Raw genomic sequence first — 25,618 nt, 5'->3', positions numbered from 1 at the left:
TTCACTCCTTCCTCTCCACAAAAAGACCCTCCACACAGCATCCCCAAAGATGACATAGGCCCTGAGGGAAATTATTTTCTTCAGGGCCTCCTGTGTGGAGTTAATATAAAAATAAATAAAAAAATCTAATATTTTTGGGTGATCATTGCAGACCCACGAAAAAATCACAGGATATTATGTTAGTAAATCTGGTTGGTTTTTTTAATTTTTTTATTAAGGGCCATCTCAAAACATTTTTCGAAACTTTACGCCGATAGATGGTGTTATTTTCAATATCGTCTAATAAAACACTTTTAACACGTTATGCTTTATAATATTGAGATGAATTATTGGTTTGCGAACGTATATAAGTAATATTAATCTGTATAAATTTTTTATGGTACCTATAATTACATAATCGTAGAAAACGGCTGAAAAATGCACAATTTCATTGCAAAAAATACGTGCAAAAGACATTTCACGCAGCTCCGCGCGCGTTGGTACAGGAAATTTTTATTTACCCAACCAAAACCATTTGCGAAAAAGACTCCATTTCAAAAAATTTACGATGTTTCGCATGAGTATGAAAGAGACACGAGATAGAGGTTTGTTCAATTCACTAAACTAAATCAATGCCTGGGAAGATTAAATAATTTATAAAAGGAGCCGGCTAGGAACAACGGTATGTGTGCCGGGAGCTGGCGTTAACTGGACCTTTTTTTTAAAGGCTGCTTTTGCTAAATGGACATAATCATACCAAGCGATGTAGGTATATACCTACATAGTAACCATGTATTCGCGCGGTTACTTGCTCACAAATATTTCGCGAATAAGTCAAAAGGTTACACTTTTTCTTACATTTCTATGGGGCGCATTCATCAAACCAACGAAGTGGTTAGAATTGCCAGACGGAGAAACAAATTTGTCATATGCACAAGCTCTCGTAACATCATCTCGCATATAAATAATATTATAGGCATTGTTTTGAAATCAGCTCGCCACGTGCGTCGTAATATTATGAGTGTCCACAAAGACGATGCCTACAGTGTGCATATGAAGTCGCCTTTTCACATTAAAAAACTTTTTGTATTTTGTAAATGGGTATATTTTATTTTCACAAATGACAAACATGTCATGTTAATAATAGTAAATCCTTTATAGGGCAGAAAGGTGATTGAAAAAAAAAAAACTTTTTGTACAAATATCTTATACACGGTGTCCATAAACTAGTTGTAAAACTGCCATCACAGTAAGCGGAAAGCGTTGCCTGGGTCGTGATGGAGGAATTAGCCAGCTGTGGAATTGAACTCACGATGCCTGGCGGGAACGACGATAGTAAAAGATTTTTTATTTACTTATTTATTTATTTTTTATTCTTTTCACATATTCTGTCCATATTTCTTTTTTTTTGTAAGATCCTTTTTCTTTCAATGTTTGTTTTAATATTTTGTCCGATAGCTTGAATTGGTCTACTTTGTCCAATTAATTCATCATCTTTCTCACAGAGAAGCAGTCCTGGATTTGTCAATAGGCCTTATAGGCCGCGGCCTAGGGGCGGCAGAGTTCAGGGGGCGGCACTCGCTCGCTTTGGTAAGCCGTGTATGCGATTATAAACAAAAAAAAGTCCCTGTGGATAGACAGAGTTTTATAACTATTAGATGATAAATATTATTTTTTAGAGGCGCTAATTCTTAGTACTTTAGTTAGATAGTTACTTATATTTATGCTACTGCCCGGGCGGCAAGGGTAAAGGGTGGCGGTGGATCGGGGGTGGGTGATGTAACAGTCACCCCCGCTACCCGCCCGTACGAACACATAATATATCAAAAAATTTATAAAAATCCCTACATAAGTATGTACTCTAACTAGATGCTGATTAACAAATGTATCATTTATTATTATTATTTATTATTTTCTATCTTCTTTTTCTTTTCTATCCATGGTCAAAAATTTTATAAAAATCCCTACATAAGTATGTACTCTAACTAGATGCTGATTAACAAATGTATCATTTATTATTATTATTTATTATTTTCTATCTTTTTCACAATGTCATTTAATGTAATGAAATATTTAATGTATCGAAAAATATGTAAACATTTTTAATGTATCAAATACGTCTGTCTCGACACAGGTTTATCCTAGTGAGACAGACATCGAAAAAAAAAACCTGTAAAAAAACTTTATATTGATAATAAAAAAAAAAAAAAAAAATAAAAATAAAAATACCGTATCACGCGCGCGCCGGGCCGGCCGGCAGTGCAAAGCGGCAGTTTCGTGTGTATACTTGTGTCAATTTCGGAAACATCGCACTTGTCGCAACTCGAAACGTTTTCTTCGATTTGATATCCTACCAGATTGTAACGAGTCCGAATACATTTTACTTCTTGTACATTGTTTGTTGCAAATTTTAAGTTAAGTGGAAGTGCGTTCTTGATTACGCTCCAGTTTCTGTTCACAGGGGTGTGAAAGGTGAGTATGTTAACACAATAATAAATAATACTATTACATATTCTGGTTCTGCTGGGCTAGATAGATAACACTAAATAAATGATTTCGGCTCGCTAACAAAAAAAAGATTACTCAAGTTACAAGTTTCAAAAACATTAAAATTCAGAGTGTCTATGACCTTTATTACAGCGTCATCTAGTCCAGAACCTTTAAAAGTCGGCATTTTACATATATTTTTTTCTTTTAACAGATTTTTCAAAAAACTTCATATTCATACTGACGAAAAATGAGTGATGGAAGGAAGCGACTGAGTGGTGCTGAGTACAGAAAGATATCAAAATTAAAAAAGATGAACAACAACATGCTTTTCAGAAAATCAGGAAAATAGAAACCTTTTTAAAAAGTGAAAACAGCAACGATTCATTAAATATTTCACAAGAGAACTCGGGGAGTGGGAGTAGTAGTAATAAGGAAGATCAAGGTACTGGTATTCCAATTGAGCTCCGTATTCTGCGGACCCTGTTTGGCATTTGGATCTATTGAGAACAGGACCCAATTACGCAATTCTTTCACCAATTCAATTTTGGAGAACGTGCATTTCAAGTAATGCTGTGACATAGCGAACGCCCACTTCAGGACGTGCTGAATGTCCACAATTCTATTGCCTTTTATTGAATGTTCATTATCATCACTGTACGCCATCACCTCTTTAATAAGATTATGGTTTTCTAAATCGGGGTCCAGAGCAGGCCAGTTTACATCTATCGTGGCCGCTGTTTCGATTGTGGTATTTGGCTGGTCGGATATACTCGTAGATGGAAATGTAGCTTCAACACGCAACAGTTTTGAACAGCTTTTATACGTTTTCACTCCACGTTCCCCAGACGTAATGTTCGAGGATGGGATTTCTCCACAAAAATTAATTTTAGGGGTCTCGTCATTCGAACACTTGTTTTCTTTATTTCCGCGCCAGTGTTTGTGGGAACTAAAAGATATAATATAAAGGCATTAAAGGAGTATAATTTTTGAGCAACATTAAATATGAATCACCCTATACCAAACGAGCGACATGGGTCATAAAATAACAAGCGTGATGGTTAGTTAGTTAGGTAGGTACCGAGAAAATATTTAAAAAATAATAAAATATTTTGAAATAATTTCATAATACTTACCTGTATTCCGATTCGCCGTGCTGACGTTTCATCCCGTTCGCACTTAGTCTTGGATTCACTCTTTTCCCGGAATACTGATGATTCTTATAAAGGGCACGCCTCATTTTTATGGAATGCTGTACAAAATCGAAAAAAGTCACTTCAAACCGCGGCAGACAATGACTGTAGAATGAATGAATGAGAGAATGTGAATTGGCGGGCGTCTAGCTAGTGATAGTTACAGATTTAAGAAAGTTCTAAATAATTACAACCGCTCTCACTATAATTATTATACAGTTAATTTTGCCTTTTTTACTGCGTGCCAAAACCGCAAATGTTCCTTGCGACGAGTAATACTGGAACATTCGTAAAAAAGCAAAACGAACATTCTATCAGAATAACAAATCAAGCCGCGCAAATTGACATTTTTACTACAAATTTACTGACCACTTTAACACCGTAGGAATGGGCTAATAGCGTGCACGTGAAACATATGGCTCGCACATATGTTTGTCTCCTTCTAACACGGATTCGAGCATTTCGGTTGGCGGTGCCCGCATAAAATAATTACTTTTGTTAATTTAATTACTTGGTTATTATAAGTGATAGAACAGTGAAATTTTCGTTCGCGATAAACTCATTACGAGTATTATTTTTCGGTACTAAAATAAATAAAATATTATCTGTAGTTTTCAAATGTGGCTGAAAAATAGATTGTATGGGAATTGTCACATCTGTTTCACCTTAAAGCGACTATTTAAAAATTGTACATACAAAATATAATGTTAAATATATGTATAGTAAGTTGTATTTCTTAGTCCTCCTCACTAGAGTGACCTGTGCTGAGGCGGACTAAAGTTATTCATTTCTGTTTTATTAGTTTTTTCATTAATCTCATTCATCCCGATTTTTATTCGTGATTTGTAATCATTCAAATTTTCTATTCGCTTCATATCAGGGGGAAGGATATTGTGAAGTTTCATCGCAAAATAAATATAATATCTTTGTGAAGTTAGTACACCTAGCTAAATAATGCTTTCTTGAAAAAAAAGCGCAGACTCATGGAAAATTACTAAATCTCGCTTTCACACATTCAAATAAATAATTAAAATAATATTCTGGTGATTAAATATTATAACATTATCGCTTGTATAAAATATTGACAAATCAGTACCAATTTTTAAAATGTGTTGTCAATATTAAATTATATTAACGTTTTCTACTAACCTGTTGTTCTTATCCCTCCGTATTATCTATTATGAGTAAGACGATAAATGTATATCCCTATAAATAGTGAAAACCAACGGTTTTAATGATCCCCAACACACAGTACTCCTCTCCCCAGACGTCTGCAAAGCATTTGACAAAGTCTGGCACAGAGGTCTCATTTATAAAATGTACCTCCTCGGTAACTAGCCAATTTCATTAAAGACCGTAAATTTAAAATCAAACTAGAAGAAATATTTTCCACCGTGAGATTGCTAAGAGCTGGTGTCCCTCAAGGCTCTATTCTCTCGCCAGCTCTCTTCAACATCTACTTAAGCGATATCTCCAGCCCCAATATCTACGACCATCGCACTAAAAAAACCAAAATAGGCAAATTTGCAGACGATACTGAAGTCATGTCGACTTCAGTAAGCGAGACAACCGAAGCACGACGCGTCCAAGCCCACGCCTCTGAACTAGAATTATTTTTCAAAAAATTGCATATCAGTATAAATCCCTCTAAAAGCGCCGCTTGTGTTTTCTCCCGTAAATGCCCCATAAGACCACCCAACATCCACCTATTCAGAGAAAACGTCCCTTGGCAAAAAAAAATTAAATACCTCTGAATTACCCTTGACAGTAAATTAACCTGGGTAAAGCATATCACCGAAACATTAAACTCAGCTAAGAAAAAATTTGCATCCCTTTACCCAATGATATGCAAAAAAAAAAACAAGAAATTATTTCCAAAAAATAAACTTTTAATATACAAATCCACGATAAGACCAAAATTAACCTACGCAAGCCCAATCTGGGCCCACGCTTCAAAAACTCAATTAAACAGACTACAAACATTCCAAAATAAAGTCATTCGTACAGTCCTGGGAGCCTCCAAGTGGATGAGGTTCTCGCAACTCCGAAGACCCCCTCCTTAAAGATCACATCATAAGTCTCGCGGAATCTTTTTATTGGGGCATTTCAACCCTACAAACCCGTCTATTAAATGCCTCGCCCAGTACGACGCAAATGCCAAAAATCAAAACAAATCCTACCTAAATTACCCCCTAATTGCAGCCATGTTTTATTGCAAAAAAAATTTCACAAAAAATTAAAAATGGTTTTCCAACCAATTTAAACTCATAATATTAATAATAATATTTGGCTAATTTATATAGCGCCGTTTTCGTGAGAAATCACCTCAAGGGCGCTGGATGATGAAAGAGAAAGGGGCCTTTTTGGCCCGGAGCTCTGTATGCCATTATTTCAAAAAGTCAAAAAAATACAGATCGAACCATTTTTATTTTTGTCAAAAAGAATAAGAATGAGGATTCGGTTCCTCATAGAAATAAAATAGCGGTTTCAGCGACTGTATGGGAACCGGTTCCAGCGACCGCATGGTAACCGGTTCAATATAACCGTGACACGAATAGCGGCCGTTAGCCATCTCTAATTCCTAGCAATTTCTAGTTGTCCGCCGGAGATGCCGGTTTCCGTTTGCGTTAAAATAAATCGTGATTTTGATCGTAATTCTTTTAAATGTTCGAGTAACCTATTATAATATTGTAATTCAACGTATTTACAACTTATTTGTGCTATTTTCCATTAGTTTTGGTAAAATAATAGGATGAGATTTATGTGTAATATAATGGTAGAAAAGTGTGGTTATACGAGGTAAGATATTTTAATTTCAATTGATTACGCTATTCATAAAAGCGATCTTTTTACTAACGTAAATGCCTTATGCACGTGTGAGTGAACATTTATCCAAGAAATAATCTTTTTATAATATGCAAAAGTCGGCTTTTTCTCGTGGAATATTTGGTAAATAATATCTCAAATCGCCGCACTTTTATAGGCACAGATTATGTAAATTACACTTTATTTCAAATTAATTAGGTACTACAAGAAACACTAATTACGTCGGGTTAGATAGTAAAAGATTATTAGATACTTCCACTATTCAATCGAAGTTCAAAATTTACCATGACATTTCCTTTGCCGCCATTTTGGATTTTTTTTTTGTATGGACGGACTCTTCAGGACAGATGTGACTATGATAATAATAATATTTGGATGACTTGTATAGCGCCGTTTTTGTGCAAAATCACCTCAAGGGCGCTGTACAAATTTATAATACAGTGATCTATGTTATTACTAACTGTTTATGGATATAATATACAGTACAATACTTACCTGGTAGGTCACTTGAGATTAACATTAACTAATTGTTTATTAGCGAAATTTGATGGACACTGTAATGCTGTCCTAAACCTTTGCTAAAGAAGGAGGTAGCGCGACACGGCATAAAATCCCAAAAATGAATCACCACGATACTTTTGGCCGTGAAAATCTCAAATCATAATTACGTTAATTACTCAACCCAAATCAAGAACCTACCTATTTTGTTCATTTAGATAGCTGTTTCTTGTAGTCATTGTTGAAATAAAAGTGTAATTTCCAACATTTGTGCCTAAAAGTGTGGCGGTTAGAGAAATAATTACCAAAACCCCATTTGACGCACGCCTTGACTGTCTCCGTGGTCAAGAGGTTAACATCCTCGAGTACAAATTCGGAGGTCGCGTGTTTAGTACTCTGTAATTCAGTTTTTGAGTCAAATTTATGGTAAATATTTACCTACGACTACCGTTTTTTACTACTACAAAAAATTGCCCTTTAATAACGCCTGCTCGCGTCCCCTTTAGAGTTATATCCCAGTTTTCAAGTAGTTTGTGGGCTACGCTAGGTTTGTATAGACTGGTTTGTGATTTAATTCTACCTAATCCAACCTAACCTAACATGTACGGAATATTTTCTCAAACGGTAGTCGTAGGTAAATAATTACCAAATTTATTATACAAAATAGGTTTTCAGACTAGTTTTTTTAATATTATATTCATTTTGTTTAATTTACTTTACGTTATTCAATTGTCTCTAGCCATTCCTTTCTTTTCAGATTGCAGTTAAAATAATTATCTCACTGAATGGACATTTTGAAAATAATTATTATGGCGTGCAATTCTTGTTCTCTTGGTTTGGTGGATTTCTTGAATGTGGTGAGAAAAGAGGAGGTGTTATTGGAATGGTTAAGAAGCCATAATGTAATCCGTCGGGAAAAAAAATGCGAAAAATGTGGAAGCATGTGCAATTTTTCAAATCTTAAGTATAGGTGTAGACAAACAAAACGAGTGAGTCACAAACGTAAAACCTGGTGCAATTTCTCAGTTACGGCCAGAAAAGACACAATTTTCTCCAGATCGAATCTTTCTATAGAAAAAATTTGCAAATTCATTTTATTTTGGGCAATCATGCGGCCACCGAGGATGACATTCTTTATAGACGAACTCGATATGAGTAGTGAGACCGTCGTTAACTGGTCTTCGTATTGCCGGGATGTTTGCACCAATTGGTGCCACAAGATGAAACAAAAAATTGGAGGTGTCGGTATCACAGTGGAGATTGACGAGGCTAAAATTGGCAATAAAAAGCACATTAAAGGACAAAAAATTGACAGAAAGTGGATGCTCGGCGGTTTTGAGCGCCAATCGAAAAAAATGTTTGTCTGTGTAGTGGAAGAACGTTCAAAGGAAACTCTTGCAAAAGTAATTAATGAATACATATTGCCGGGAACCACCATCATATTGGATTGTTGGAAAGCCTACGACTGCCTCGAACACGAAGGTGTTGTTGATTTAAGCGTCAGTCAGAGTTTACATTTGAATCGGGAAACGGGAGATCACACTCAAGATATCGAGCGATTTTGGAGGGAAGTGAGAGGAAGTTTGCCTAGATTTGGAAGGAGACAGGCACATTATGAGGGATATCTTTGTGAATTTCTCTGGAAGAGATCCCTTCCCCAAAATAAAGATCGCGTCCACGCATTTTTCACAATGGCCGGTGAGATGTACAACCCGTACGGTGAAGATGTCCAACCTTCAATTTCCGACTTCAATGATGACGATGAAACCCAACACCAGTGCACCAGTTCAACTCTCAAGTAATTTTAATTAGAAGTTTGATGATTCTGGTGCCTGATGTCGACTATGAAATTATTGTAATTAAAATCCAACATGATTCCACTGCCTTGGCTTGTCTATGAAGTGATTCTGATTAAAGGTTTGTTTACATTATATTATTTTACACATTTTCATTCCAATTGCGTCCTTTATATGACTGGCACAGTAAAAAATCTTTGTTTCTTATCGCTAATTTTATGTAAACAAAATTATGCATCATTATTTATCTTATCCGCACAAAGCCTTAGACACATAACGCTATATTATGCGCGCATAATTTGGGTGTGGCATATACGTATTATATGTTGGGGTGACACATTATGCTATAATCTTACTCAAGAGAGGGGGTCAGATCAATTGGGGAATTGCCGCGTAGTATCATTACTATGGATCTGTCACTTTGATAGATGACAGCTGCGTAATTACAGCTCTCTGTAAATTGTTCTGACCTGTTCTCCTACCATAGGTAGGAGAGGAGATCGCATAATTTTCAAATATAGCCTGGCTAGCAGGTCACAGCGCATATTGTCGCCACGCCCACACTTATAATACATCATCTTTTTAGGTGTGACAGTTCTGTGTGGGATTATATGGTGAGACCCCACCCCCCTTGAAATCTGCTATGATCTAGCCCCTCGTGTAGTATCATTAATACCAACATAAGAAAATATCATGGACATAAATTATTGTCCATGGCTTCATCCCATATGATGAAATTTTATTTTATTTTAAGTAATTGAAAATTAGAATGCAATATTTTCCATTATGCTAAATGCAAGTAGTTGCCTTTTATAGTAAATAAGGTGAATCAAAAGGTTTCGTTTTTAAAAATATTTGTAATAAGGCACTGCACCATGTTGTGTTACATTTGGAATCGGGCCGCTAACAAAATCCCGCCCGTTTTGATTTTTGCCCGAATATTTAAATATTTTACGATAATTTTCCAAAGAACTTAATATGCCACAGTATACATTAAAACCATAACCGAAAATGGATTCGTAAGTAAGAGATATTGAATTTTAAAGCAGCTTTTATAGGCCTAATACTTTATTTTTTTTCGAGCTTATAAAAAGACTTGATAATGCTCGATTAGTATCAGTATTTAATTAAAATATTTAAAATTTTCAAATCAAAAACACACTGTTTGACTACGTAGTGCTTCACCTTAAGTGTGACCATCGATCCCGACAGTTAACCTTTTTTTTTATTCTATAAACGAAATATGAAGTGAAGAGATAGTTTTCTGACAAATTTCTTAAATAAATAAATTTCGATGGAGTAAAAATGTGGCTCAATCCACATTATAATTAAATACACATAAATTACTTAATTAACCCAAACTCGGTTGTTTCTCGAAACAAAGTGTAATTTCCATAATCTGCCTATCCAAATTTAAAAATTATAAATGTACGGTGTCCGTTAAGGCGATGCACTACGTCGTGTAATATTTCAAATTGAGCCGCTATCAATAACAACCCTTACGTAGATGGCGATAAGGTTTAAATTCCCGCTTAACACCATCCACCTGTTTTGATTTATACAAGAAAAAAATATGGCCAAAAAGTGACCTTAATTTTATTTTGTGGATGTTCAGGCATAAATATAAAAAAAAATTCCAATCATTTTATTAATAACTTAATTTGCCACATTATACAATAAAATCATAACCGAAAATGGGTTCGTAAGTAGGAGATTTTGAACTTTAAAGCAGTTTTCATAGGCCTTTAAATTATTTTTTTCTGGGCTTATAAAAAGACTTATCTAAAAAATACTCGATTATTTCAAAGGCCAAGATGTATTCTACTCGCAGTATTTAATTAAAGCATCTGAAACATTTCTAGGCGACCTAATTTTCAAACCAAAAACACATGATTTTGCATTACTACGTATGGCATCGCCTTCACTCTTAGTACAAGCGGAAAACTGAAAAATCTGCATCACATTTGGAATTAATTTTGTTGTTTTAACTTTTTGATTTCAGCTTTAGTTTTTTAATAAATCGAGCTAGAACGTGGAATTTATTAGTCAATTATTTTTTATCATTTGTTAAGGGATTAGTTTCAGCCATTTGATGTCGTAACTATGCCGCAGCCAAGTGGGGGAGTAGGTATTACCCAAAATTACTATCCTCCTTATTATATTGAGCTTAAATACTTGACATGTCATTTTAGTATTTTACGTATTCCTGCGCAAATACATAAGTTACCATTAATAATTTCTATAGTTCCATAAGACAGAAAATTGCATGGGGTCTTCGGAAGACCCACTTGGTTACAGACGTTTTGTTTGGCATCTTGGCCTGTCGAGAGTTAAAATGGGTTCTCTATGTGATTGCCATGAGTTTCTTTACACCATGTATATATTACAAGAATTTCAACGCCAATGCTGTGAACTAGCTCTTGAGTAATATATTATAGTGAACAAATAATGTACCAGTTCCCATATATTCCTACGATTACTTATCTTGGATAAGATCCTTATCACCGTGCATGTGTCGTGTAGCTTTTCCAAGCTTGATTTATTTGCGCAACGTAACCGTGGGACTTCAGTAATTTATTTTCAGTCCTATGACGCATTTAAAAATGTGCCTGTTCCTCCAGGATCCCATGAATTTCTGTTTAAGAGATAAAAATGATTATTCTTATTGACAAGTGTAGACAATTTTTAGCCCAATGAATAAGGAAGGGACTGGCCCAAAAGGTCAGTTATAATAGTTAATAATAATAATATTTGGATGATTTGTATATCTCTGTTTTTGTGCAAAATCACCTCAAGGGTGCTGTACAAATTTATAATACATTTCTACAATGATCTATGTTATTTACTAACTATACATGGAGATGATATACAGTACAATACTTAACCTGGTAGGTCACTTGAGATTAACACTTAATTAACTTTAACTAATTGTTTATTAGCGAAATTTAGATACAAGATTTAGGACATGATTGGATATAACTGGACTTTCACTCAGGAATGGTATATTTAATTTAAGGGTATGACCTTGTTTAGTACTGAATTCTGTTGGACTTGTTATGGATCTTAGTTCCGGAGGGAGTTTATTCCAAGCCTTCGGCCCAGATACTCCGAAAGCGCGATCACCAAACTTAGTATTTGGCTTGTGCTTAGGTTCTATCAGTCTGCCTACAGCTAATGATGTTGCTGATCTAAGAGTTGACTGCCTCAGACCATAATTCGTATAATAGTCCTAGCCAGAGGTTGTATGTGACATCATCATTTTAGTATCTTCAATTATTTTATTCTCTTTAAAAAAATTGCGATTTTAATACCTTTTTAAAGATCAGTGTGAGTAAAAAAAAACGTGCAAGTTTTATATGAGTCACAACAAAGCTTCTCGATTAACCAGTGGACTGTTTTTCGCGCACACGTGTGCTCACTATTTACTACTGTGTTTGGCGCTTGCGCACATTTGAGCCCTAGTACATCCACGAATAATGGAATTTTGACCCTTCTGCTTCGAAAAATGTATTAAGGAAAAAAATCAGACTAACAATTATCATCACGCTGTTTCCCCTCATCATACATACTCTTATTCTGACTCTTGACATGGCCCGACTCGAGTATCTGATTCACTTGATCGTGCCATGTCTTCCTCGGGAGTCCCCGACTTCTACTACCATTCGCATTAGATATCCTCTTACACTCCTTTCTTCGCTCATTTGCTCTACATGCCCAAACCGTCTAAGCGTCCCTTTCTTAATCTTACTCATTACGCTTACGTCATCCTTGCACTCTTTGCGGATCTCCGCATTTCTCAGAATCACTTGCGCTAATATTACTGTAGATTCTACAGTTTATTTCATGAATGTAGCCTCTATGACGGCTTATGAAATAATTTGTTTAAAATAAATGTTAAAATTCGTTCATTTAAAACGGCACCATAAAAATGAAAATATTTGAACTTTCAATGTAGGTATAAATGGTCATTATTTCTTTGAAAACACCTCTTGATTATTGATAAAAAAAGGCAACGTATTACGTAATTGACTTTTGTTGAATTATTTTTACTGGTGCCATATTACCCACATTAGTTACCCATTTGTTTTATTCTTGTTTGTATTTTTCACTTTGGTGATTAGTTATCTAGTTTTTGTATTAGTTAAAGAGACGTACTATATTTTACACCAACAATTTAATATCTAATGTTAATATCGCTAGAGCTAACATCGCTTAAAGAAATCGGTGCCACATTCATCAACATTACCTTATTATTTCTTTCCTAGTGAAAACATTTTGTAGTATATCTGGTGAGGTCCAATGTATTGCTTCAAATGGATTATAAAAAGGGGGAAAATAAGATAAGGACGTATTCCATGTCACCACAGCTTTATCAATATCGTTCTATTTAAACAAGATAGCTCTCCCCACCATCGGTAAGTTATTCCTGCAGGCCGAGAGATTAAACAATCTATGGTGACGGAGATAACCAACACCAACATAGAAATGAATACTTTTCGAACCATTACAAATCAGTCTGAAGAAATGTGTGGCAAGGTGCACATTCCTGTTGACTCGTAGTTCATTACCATAATACCACCTGCCAGAATGGAGTCTAAACGGTTTTCTTGGTATGTGAGAAACGATCTTATTAAGGGGCTACATTTTATGTCTCAAAATATGTAGTGAGTTTTTAAAATTTTATTATGTCTTCTTTTCTTTTGTGCAGCTACTTTTATATTAGTGGAATTTAGTTAATTAAGTTTGTTATCCTGGGTTTTAAAAATGCTGGAACAGTAATTCCTGTTCTGAAAAACTACCTAGTATTTGAAAGCCCTATTCGCTACGCAGTGTTAAATGCCGTCAAATTAAAAAGTTTTTTTTTTTGTTGATTACATTTAGTATTAATTGTTTGTTTTATTTTTCCAGGTCACCAAGTGGACCTCTGTCCCCACATCATCATAGACTCTACTTCATGTCGAGGATATCTGCACAAGCTGGGAGCCAAGTTCCACGGCTGGTCCAAACGGTAATTACATCATGCCACCATAAGGATTTTTGCAACATTAGCATCGTCTTTCTTTAAAACAGAGTAACTAACGCTTCTGGCTAATTTGTTGGCTTTTGGGAACAACTGATATGTTCTCACAGAAATCGTTTTCCCTCACTGTTTTGAGAAATATGATCTAAATGGTGTTACAATGAAAAAACACCACGCTTTATGTTCAAATCTAGATGTTAACCACAGAATATTTAAAATGTGCACCTTTATGAAACCAAAGGTTCCGATTGCAATTTCAAAAATCCTTTCGAGTCTAAGGACGGGTTGTTTCAGAGAATTTGAACAATTCTTCAAATTTCAAAGTTAATTTTCAAGTTCTGTTATTATTTCAGTTCTGTCAAGTAACTGGCCTATAATAATATAATAACAGAGCTTGAATGGGACATTCACAGAACCCGAAAATGAACTTTGATGAATTGTTCAAATTGTATGAAACAACACATCCTTACTGAATTTTTTTATTAATTATTTTTAACTGTTGAAGATAATATTAGCGATTCTCAAACGAAAATTTGAAACAGAAAAATCTGAAAAAACCCAGACGTGCATGTATTTTTGTTGAGTTTTCTGTTTCAAATTTTCATTTGAGAATCGCTATTATCTTCAATAATTAGATCTTACAATTGAGGTACACATGAAATTACATAATATGAGATGACATTAACGTTTGTAATACAGTTGTCTAACAGTAATTTTAGTTCCAAAATACGTAGTAGGCGAATTTTTTATTTTTTTTTCTTCTGTTTACATTAAAAATTAAATATTTCAAAAATAAAGTTTTTTCTAATAATAAAATTTTAAAACATAAAACGCATTTAATCACCTATCAAAAACAGTTTTCGAATACATTCAGAAATATTCCATTTATTTTGAGCGGAAATACTCTGACCTTTTGACAGAATTTGTCTGAGGAGCTATCTTACCATCATGACTTTTCTCCGAAGGGGTAGGCAGAGAGGATGAACTGCCACAAACCTCTCTTTCACTGTCCTTTGAATTTATTTAATCTAATGTCTACTTATGATACAGTGCTCTTATTAATCTACTGCTCAATAGGAGATAAAGTTTGTTTGTATGGGAAAAAATAGTTTGAATTTATAAAAAAATTGTTTGTTTTTACTTTTTACCCCCAGACGTGAAATATGTAGCTTTTTTCAGAATATTCAATATTTAAGTATGAATATAACATTTTTCAATAGGTCCCTTAACATAGGTTAGAAAGAGGTTCAACTGTATTTGACTAATCTGTGTTGTTTTGTATTGCAGTTGGTTTGTGTTTGAACGCTCTACCAAAACCCTGATCTACTACTCAGACAAGAATGAAAAGAAACCTAGAGGAGGAGCTTACTTCCAGGTAATTTTCATATTATTTATTTAGTCTCTTTCTGAGGGCTCAAAGACAAACAACGTTATCTACAAATAGACACGTTGGTGTGTGTATTTGTAGATAAGGTTGTTTGACTTGGCCTAGAACTGTTTGTTATATAATATTTGTAGATAAAGATGTTTGACGCCCTCGACGCGATCAAAATTCTATTTCACAATTTGAGCTTCTGAAATTAATTTGAATATATAATGCTGTAGAAATTCGATCCCTGAGGCGTGTGTGCTAAAACCGTAAAGATTGTGAGAGAAATGTATCGATTGGCAAAGAATGCAAGCCTGATTTAAGTGTAATAAGCAAGGTTGAGAAAGGGATGCCTTGATTATTTGGGCACTTAGTAGGGCAAATGAACGAAGAAAGCGAGTGTAAGGAAAATATTTGGTGCGAATGTGAATGGTTGAAGTCGGGGACCTCCAAGGAAGATACGGCACAATCAAGTGAACCAAATACTTGAGTTGCTTGTCAAGAGTCATAACAGAGAATAACAAACGACTCTGTATGAGACGATGTATGAATGAGGGAAAGAGTGTGCGTCAAGACCAAGTTGTTTGGTGGTTCGACCTCTCTGCCTTCCTCTGCGTAGAACCGGCGTGATGATTTGTCAGTTTGTTATAATACTTTTTATTTTTATGTAGTTTGAAAATGCATAAATTTTGAGTCCCACCTCCCCTTAACCAACAAGACTGGGAATGTAGTTAGGTTAAGGTGAGAATGGCAATAAAATTTTCGAGGAAAGAATTTGGGAAGATGATATCATTTTTGAATGCATCTATTAGAATTTGATTTTGTTTTCTTGATTGAATGAATGAAGCGGAGTCTTGGAAGTGGAAATTAACCCACTTTCGACATCCAATCGAGATGAAACTCGGCAGATAGTCCCGTTGTCGATGACAATTCATTCTATCAACTTTTGGTGGCACTCATGCACTCACACATTTTTATGTAATTGGATGACATTATATTAAAGCCTTCAGAACTTTCATCACTTTTGTTCAGTTTACAATGTTTTCTGTGTATTTCAAATGCATAGATCTTATTTTTTAATTTTCCGCAAAAACAAACACTGTTTTAGAAACTAGACAAAATTATCTTTTCGGTGTATGCATTTGAAATAAAGATTACTATTTCCAAATAATAAAATTTTAATATGTGATAAATGTTGTTAAAAATGTTAACCAAATTTTTACTCTAATCATAAATGAATTGAGAGAACTCGATATTTTGAAAACACTTTTGTTTTGATTGGGGAATTTGTAAGAAAACTATCCCTTCACTTTTATCTTGTTCATGTAATAAAAAATAAATTTTAAAGTTAATCCGATTGTTACGATATAGGGCTAATTATGAATTATTCATTTTGGCTATTTTTAGAATTTTATTAATGGATTCCTGTGTAAATATTTGATGCAAACTAGAAAGAATTATTATTCCTCTTTCTAATGCCAAAAAATTAAGTATTTCAACATGATAAAAAAACCTTTATAGAAAAAAATATAAAAATACTTTGATATAATATGTACGCCCGGTCATATATGACCGTCAAACGCTGGAGGGTTAATAAGCAAATATTTAAAGCAGTTAAAATACCAAATAAATGTGGGTACTATCCAATTAGGATCTAGCTTTTAGGTGTTGGCAGTGTTGACTCCAGTCCATGGAGAGAAAGGTTCAACCTCAGTCGAACCACAAAATATATCTGTTTAACTCTATGTAAAAAATAGAAATGGAAAAAATATTGTTTTTTTACGGGTTGATTTTTTAAAAGTTTATTTAAATGATTGTAAGCACTCATTTAATTGAACTAATTAATTAATGAACCTCTAATCTGAAGTTCTTGAAATGTTTGCGGTTTGAACTTTGAAGTAATATCTAATTGAGTAATTCTTCCGCAGGTAATTGAAGAGGTATACCTTGACCATCTCAACGTATCCAAGTCCCCGGCACCTCTGACCACCTTCGTCATAAAGACTCGCCAGCGCCACTACTATCTCATGGCGCCCTCGGGACAGGCGGCCAGGATCTGGATCGACGTCATATTCACCGGCGCGCAGGGCTACACCGAATACCTACACTGATACTGACACCGCCACCACGCTGATATATGCGCACTTCAATTTAACTTCGTCTCAATAGAATCATCCTATCTATAGTTAGTTGATTCACAATTGTGAGTGTTTACGCGGCATGTGAGATGTGTTACAGGCAGTTTAATAGAAATTATGACATAAACAGATAGAAGTATGTTATGGGCGTATCCATTTGTCAGAAGTAAGCTCATTTTTGCCTTGCTACCGATGAAAAATGAAATTCATCAAAAAAATTCGAATATCGCATGCTGATAATTAATTTTAATGACCTTTCTGGTCCCTAGGAGTCTGAAAGTCTCACGGTAATTAGCCACGTCATTTTATATTTCAAATCGAAATGGAGAGTTTTCGGTTCATTGGTTTCAATAGATCCTTTCTTCATTAAATTTGTGAGATACCAGTTTTCATGTTAATGAGATATATACACATTATCGTGATTTATTTTTTGGGTTGTTATGCCGTGTTGCGCTTCCTCGTTCTTTAGTTAACATTTCGGACGGCATTACACTGTCCATCATCAGATCAGGTGATCTAAAATGCTGCTAAATGTTGGCTAAAGGAGGAAGTGCAACACGGCATAGTAACCCAAAAATTAATACCTTTGACCGTGAAATATATACGCAGATCAATGATTGGTTTAACCTTTTGGCTGTTACATAACAAACTAAGATTTTTTTAAGATATTATGAAGTACAATACGGAACCAAATTTGCGTTTAACAAGGCTCTTGGAATGTTTATAAAAACAAAATCATGAAAACTCAATTTAAAAGTTACCCCATGTTACAGTTGTCGTGGTGTCATTCACTACCCTTGCATGTTAATTCGTATGTGCGCCATCCGTTTAGTGAATTAACTCCTTTTAAAATCGTGCATTCTTTACTATCCATATTTCTTATGAAATACAACTTTATTTAAGAGATATTTTGGTAGAGGTCAGCATTGTGATAAATATTCTCACGAGCGGTCAAATTTTGTATGACAGAGTTCAAAGGCGACCAAAGTTGACACGTCGTTGCTTTATATGTATGACCGAGTATCAATGCTAATTTCTTGCCATAACAACTGTTGTAAGGATTGAGTTCATGAAAAGGCAGATTATATTGTGAATGAACAATAACAATTTTTTTTAAATACTAAAATAATATTAATAATAATTCACGCAATGAAATTGAAAAAATAAAAACAAAGAAGTATATACAAGTAGTAGCTTCATATGTGCTTTCTGAGATCTGCACATATGAAGCAGTGCGCAGTACTCCTATTGGTGAATTGTTTTACTGTCGAGTCTTGCGCGCTGTTGAAACTTTTGAGAGCCTTGTCCGCCATAGTTTTTATTTGGGAGTTAGCTGCACAACCGCTCAAGCTGGCTGCAAGCCGCCAGTCTGCAAGTATTAGTGTTGGTTTTTCGCTCCTAACAGCTGCATGTGTCAGGTGCGTGAGGTGGCAGTGTCCCATTAATAGACCCACTGTACTTATGTATCCGTAGGTGAGTTTCTGTTCATATTGAGTAGTTGATTACTTGTGTGTGTATGTACTTTGTTTGGAACTTTCTGGGTATTTTAAGTGTGATAGCCACCTTTCATGTGCAATCCCTAGATACATGAAAAAATTCTCTTATCAGATGGGAATGCTGCGTTTGTAATACCGATATTTCAATGAAACGTGCTCCGAAAAATAACATTTGATCCCTTCGGAACAGGCGCATGACACACCAAACACATGCACAAAATTTGGTAATTCTGCAAGAGAATGAGTCGTTTTTATGACTCCTTCCTCAGCTCTGGGAGATTTTCGTGTGTCTGCTTTTCCTCCCTCCTATAATTCTTCGTCACAATAATTGCATTTAACTTCTTTAATAAATATAATTTTTAGTCACAAACAATAATATATGGGCATTATTAAATATTTTTTTTACTTTACTCATTTTATAAAGAATAAATCAAACCTCGAAAAGAAGGTTGCGAAGTAACTGGCTATTCAGATGTTGGGGTTTGGCACAGTCGATCGATAAAACCCTTTGTCAATACGATTTTGACTAAATCTGGCATCTTTTAAATTATTCTTCCAAAATTATAACAGTCACAAAATCAGACTTTTTGTCATCAAAATCAATCGCTGACCGCGCTCAGAAATACTGCCCGATGCTGCCTCAGAGTCAGGCAGTATTTTCGAGCGCGGTCAGCGATTGATTCTGACAAGAAAAAGTCTGAATTTGTGACAAATCTGTTCTAATTTTAGAAATGACACAAATTTAAGCAAATTGGAGTTCATTTAACCGAAGTTACACGGACAACAAAACTGAAATTAATATTTTTGATAGTTTGTATTCGTTTTTTACCTCTGATCCTAATTAATTTGTATTACAATCAATATTCACAATTAATTAACCCACAATAAGTATTTTTTATTGCTTTTGTTTACAATGAAGTAAAACAAAATTAAACCATAAATGATTTTTTTAAATTAACGTAAAATTTTATGATTAACATTTTACCATCTGTAAACCATTTACAATAGTATTTTTATTCGAAAATTACATTTTAAAACACAAATCATGATCATAATTCTGTTAAATTAAATACCATTAGCATCTTTTGTATATCGTGTGTTGGGTGAATGCCATGCCAAACTTTGCAATAATTAATGTTTAATTAATGCTTCACCACCCAAAGATAACATAGGTTAGTTCTTCACAAATTATCATTTATGTTTAAATTAATTATTGTAATAGCAAGATGCATTTAATATTTTTATTAAAATTAATTAAGTTTTATTAATTGTTTTGCGCAAGTGTCTTAGAAATGTTCTTGTTAATCGAAAACATGGATGTGTTACAATTATTGTAATTGAGTTAAAGTTGTAAAATGGTTTGCGACACTCACAAAACATGAAATATGTTGACACAACTGTTTAGATAATACATGTTACATTGTGATAATTTGTTACATTGTGATCATTTGTTACATTGTGATCATTTGTTACATTGTGATCGTTTGTTACATTGTTATCATTTCACAAATCTACGTCGTTTCGGTATGATGTGAAAGTTTGTGCAAACATAGAAGTTACCACGGAAAATTTGTATAATTTTTTAAACTATATTTAACATTTTTGTAAAATGCATGCGGACGATCTTGTAAATGTGAAATGTTGTCTTTTACACAGAGTTGTAAAATGCAAGAGAAAGTTTGTGAAAATATGTCATGGTTCACAAAGTTAACAAATTAAGTTTTATATTATGGTGAGAAACTGTTTTTTTAAATCGTGCCGATCTGTGATTGATTGACAATAATACGACTTGAGAAATAATTATTTATTACTCTGTGAATAAATTCTTGATATTTCTCAAAAACAAAATCCATTTTGAGTTTATCAAAATTTCAATCACAATTATTGAAAATCATTTTTTTACTTTATAATAATTTTTGGATAGTTTAATAACAAAATAATTAAGTATTTTTTTTTCACATTATCCACACAGAAGGACCCGAGGGAAGTTATTATTTCCTTCAGGTCCCTAGTCATCTCTGGGGATGCTGTGTGGAGGGAAATTAGAAAAGCATTGTAATAATAATACTTACACAGTCTGATTTTTTATAATACAACAGCTTTTTTTATTTGAAGGCAGCTAAGTTGTAATACATGAATGAATTTCATATCTTTACCATGAAATGATACCATAACCAAATTATGGTATATTGAACGATAATTTCTTATGCTTTGTTATGTTACCGGCAAGATTTTATTTTTATTTTTTATGACTTTAAAATAACTGCTTTTTAATTTATAAAATTTCATATGATTTTAATTAAACTACAAATATTTCAACATTCACAAAAGATGGCCACAAAGGCTCACTTAATAAATATACCATTAAACTGTTTTATAGTGGATAAAAATACCAAAATAATTTCTCTAAATAATATGAAATAAAACTGAAGACTTAAGTCTTTTTATAAGCCCAGAAAAAAATAATTTAAAGGCCTATGAAAACTGCTTTAAAGTTCAAAATCTCCTACTTACGAACCCATTTTCGGTTATGATTTTATTGTATAATGTGGCAAATTAAGTTATTTATAAAATGATTGAAAAAAAATTAAATATTTATGCCTGAACTTCAACAAAATAAAATAAAAGGCACTTTTTGGCCATGTTTTTTTCTTGCATAAACAGGCGGATGGTGTTAAGCGGGAATTTAAACCTTATCGCCATCTACGTAAGGGTTGTTATTGATAGCGGCTCAATTTAAAATATTACACGACGTAATGCATCGCCTTAAATTTATTTTCAAGGGTTTTTAATCTCGATCTTTTTAAATTAAGTTATTTTTAGATTATTTCTTTAATTATTATTGTATTACTTTGAAAAATAAATTACGAACCTATTTTTTAATACAGACATTATTTTTTTGAAATTAATTTACAATCAATTTATTGTAATAAATAAAAACACTTATCTACATAAGTTTTTTTTTTTTAAATATGATCTCTCCCCCGGAGTAGCTGAGGTTTCCCTCAATACGTTTCTCATATGTGGGGATGCAATGCGGGTGTTATTTCAGTGAGTCACAATGAGACAAGTTGCAGGAGGGAGGAAACACAAAAGTCATACCATTGGTAACAAGAACAGTTGCGGCAAATCTGTTGGGCGCGCGTTTGACGAATGGATCATTGTTGCTCGTTCATTGGAGCACCTTTCATTAAAATACTGGTAGAAACAAACTTTTAATGAAGAGATAATCTAAAGCGCCATATCCACCGTTAACGAAGCTAGGCTCGTACTTATTCAGTTTAGCTCAGCTCGCAGCGTAACAAGTCTTTTTCATACTTTGATTTCCACCACGAGCGTGCAGTGCTAAGCGTTGCGAGCTAAATTACAGCTAAGCTGCTTTCTGCACCCCCGTCGCCGCGCATCGCACAAACGGTAGAGTTGTTACACAACTTGTAGAGATCGTTCGTCTGCGTTCTACTTCATGGAAGAATTTATAGTATTTGGTTTCCGGTGGATACACATATTAATAGCTTATCTTAGCTCACCGCGTAGTTTCGTTCGCGGTAGATATTGCTCTTAAAAGTGAGTTAAATTTTTTTGTGCAATTAATAATTGGTCATTTTTGTCAAAGTTTGTACATTCCGTTTTTTAAAGTTCCACGTTTTTCATAATATTGGAATATATATTAAAAAAAATTAACATGCAACTTTATTTAGTCAGGTATCCTATCATATGACATTGTTTTCCGTGACCAGCCCTTTGCAGTCTTTGCTACCTACAGAACTGCACAATGGTCTCATTATCTATCTGATTTCAAATTCATGGTTCATCTCTGTAAGATTCATTTTCTAGCAATAGGCCTAAAGACTTTTCACGGAATTGTACGCTTGAAAACTGCTAGCTTGACCTTATTAGACCATCCTAAAACGCTTTCGATACTTAATCATCAGTTTGCTGTCCTCTGGCCATTAATTAATAACTGTAGGTTTGTATTTGTCCTTTCAAGAACCCTCTGTGAATACATTGGTTAGATCAGAATCAACTTACCACTATTAGTTCTGTGTCGTAATGTTGTGATATCGTACTGTGCAATGAAGGAGATATAGGTTTCCTGAGTGTCTATTGCAACTATGCTTAGACTTTGCATATTTGAGTTGTATTTAGATTAATCACATATCCAACGTTTCTCTCCTAGAAGCGCTACATCTAAACTCATACCTTTTCTCGTGGATGATGCGTTTACTGTTACTGTGTTCAGATCGCAAGAACCCACCAACCACATTTAGCGCTGTGTTGTTATTTATGTCGTGCTGTGTAACGAAAGAGATATAGGCATCCTGAGCATTCTCATTTTCTGAGCACATGTCTCTGTTCAGACTGCAGTGGATGAATGTTATATTTGGATGGATTCTATCGAGCCATTTCTGTTCGTCCCGTTTAGACACTCCATAAATGTTTAAAAAAAATTATATATCAAAAAAATCGGGAAAAAATATTACCATGTTTGGTGGTTAGGTCGTCAAATATATCTTCCAGAAGTTTTTGTCGCCACCATTCCTAGCAATGCTGCAAATAAATTTTATATTTTATTTAAATAAACCTTTTGTACAGCCATTGACTATCAAATTCCTCAATAAGAAGTTCCGGAGACTGGCGCAAGCTTTCAGGCTGCGGTCCGAAGACATCTGCCTGAATTCTCAACTGCAGATGAACTTTCTCGAGGAAGCATCTCGATTGAGTCTGGACATTCTTGCCAGAGATGTTGATTTCCCCATTCCAGGCTCATCTCTTATGATACCAAAGTTTAATTCGGTTTTACTTAAGCTTGCTTCGTCTATCGGTTCGTATGAGTTTGTAGTCACGTAAGGGCGCAGGCTATCCACAGACCCACTCTATGATTCGTCTTAATTGAGTCTGGACAATCTTGCCAAAGATGTTGATTTTCCCATACCAGGATCATCAGTTTTGATAGCAAAGTTGAATTCTGTTTTACTTAAGCTTGCTTCATCTATTGGCTTGTATGAGTTTGTGGACACGTAGGAGCGCAGGTTCTCCACAGACCCACTCTATGATTTATCCTGATTGAGTCTGGAAATTCTTGCCAGAGATGTTGTCTTTCCCATGTCAGGACCATCATGATTTATGTCATGCTGTGCAATGAAGGAGATATAGGCTTCCTGAGCATCTACTGTCACTGTGTTCAGATGGCTGAGGATGAATGTGGCAAATGTGTTCATTTCTTTCTTAAACCGCAATGTGAAGAGCATTTAATTCTCAGATACGGAGCTGTCTTGGAGCGACTGTCCACTGATATGTGCGCCATTCTATGAGCACAGTTTCTACCATATCTGTTTCTTGTAATTTATCATTCATGAAAAACCTGGTGGTCTTGTTTTTCGGGTGCAGAAGTATTTTGTTTACCTGTAGCTTATCTCATTGATTTAGAAAGTGAACTACTTTTTGTGTGCAGCACTCGGACTCCGCTTAATTAAGATGGATAAATTGGATGAGTTCTATCGAGCCATTTCTGTTCATCCCATTTAGACACTCCATAAATATTAAAAAAAAATTATTTATCAAAAAAATCGGAAAAAAATATTACCATGCTTAGTGGTTATGTCATCAAATATATATTCTTCCAGAAGTTTTTGTCGCCACCATTCCTAGCAATGCTGCAAATAAATTTTATGTTTTATTTAAATAAACCTTTTGTACAGCCATTGACTATCAAATTCCTCAATTAGAAGTTCCGGAGACTGGCCTAAGCTTTCAGGCTGCGGTCCGAAGACATCTGCCTGAATTCTCAACTGCAGATGAACTTTCTCGAGGAAGCGTCTCGATTGAGTCTGGACATTCTTGCCAGAGATGTTGATTTTCCCATTCCAGGCTCATCAAATTTGAATTCTGTTTTACTCAAGCTTGCTTCATCTATTGGCTCGTATGAGTTTGTGGACACGTAAGAGCGCATGCTATCCACAGACCCACTCTATGATTTGTCTTGATTGAGTCTGAACAATCTTGCCAGGGATGTTGACTTTCCTATACCAGGATCATCAGTTTTGATAGCAAAGTTTAATTCGATTTTACTTAAGCTTGCTTCGTCTATCGGTTCGTATGAGTTTGTAGACACGTAGGGGCGCATGCTATCCAGAGACCCACTCTATGATTTGTCTTGATTGAGTCTGAACAATCTTGCCAGGGATGTTGACTTTCCTATACCAGGATCATCAGTTTTGATAGCAAAGTTTAATTCGATTTTACTTAAGCTTGCTTCGTCTATCGGTTCGTATGAGTTTGTAGACACGTAGGGGCGCATGCTATCCAGAGACCCACTCTATGATTTGTCTTGATTGAGTCTGAACAATCTTGCCAGGGATGTTGACTTTCCTATACCAGGATCATCAGTTTTGATAGCAAAGTTTAATTCGATTTTACTTAAGCTTGCTTCGTCTATCGGTTCGTATGAGTTTGTAGACACGTAGGGGCGCATGCGATCCAGAGACCCACTCTATGATTTGGCTTGATTGAGTCTGAACAATCTTGCCAGGGATGTTGACTTTCCTATACCAGGATCATCAGTTTTGATAGCAAAGTTTAATTCGATTTTACTTAACCCATTCATGACGAACTATTTTTTTTTCGAATTTCGCGCAGAAAATTCACAGAGTGGTTGGTTTTGAAAGTAGAATAAGAACGTTTTTTTCGGAATTTGAAAAAATCGTCTCCTCATCCCCCAGGAGCCTCGAGAAGGATGAGGTCCATATGGATCTTTCGGCAAATAACTAGTCAGAAATTTCATTTTTTCATCTTTATTGTTCAAAAAGTGTAATTTTC

At 34.7% G+C, this 25,618-nt stretch overlaps 1 protein-coding gene across 3 annotated transcripts in view; it reads left to right on the top strand.

Annotated features, from left to right (window-relative positions):
- The window catches only part of LOC149409715 (uncharacterized), a 251,361-nt gene extending 225,970 nt beyond the window's left edge, over positions 1 to 25,391 (top strand). For all 3 annotated transcript variants that reach the window (XM_089649563.1, XM_089649564.1, XM_089649562.1), the window contains exons 16-18: positions 13,688 to 13,787; positions 15,087 to 15,174; positions 17,097 to 25,391. In XM_089649563.1, the coding sequence (XP_089505689.1) occupies positions 13,688 to 13,787; positions 15,087 to 15,174; positions 17,097 to 17,279 (371 nt within the window). In that variant the 3' untranslated portion in view covers positions 17,280 to 25,391. The remainder of the gene's footprint in view (positions 1 to 13,687; positions 13,788 to 15,086; positions 15,175 to 17,096) is intronic.
- The last annotated feature ends 227 nt before the right edge of the window (positions 25,392 to 25,618 follow it).

Source organism: Hesperophylax consimilis, chromosome 30 (assembly GCF_061612785.1).
Source record: "Hesperophylax consimilis isolate HC1 chromosome 30, BYU_Hcon_1.0, whole genome shotgun sequence".
In the NCBI taxonomy this organism is placed as follows: Eukaryota; Metazoa; Arthropoda; class Insecta; order Trichoptera; family Limnephilidae; genus Hesperophylax; species Hesperophylax consimilis.
The sequence above is the reverse complement of the archived record's forward strand: the minus strand, read 5'-3'. Positions and strand labels throughout refer to the sequence as shown.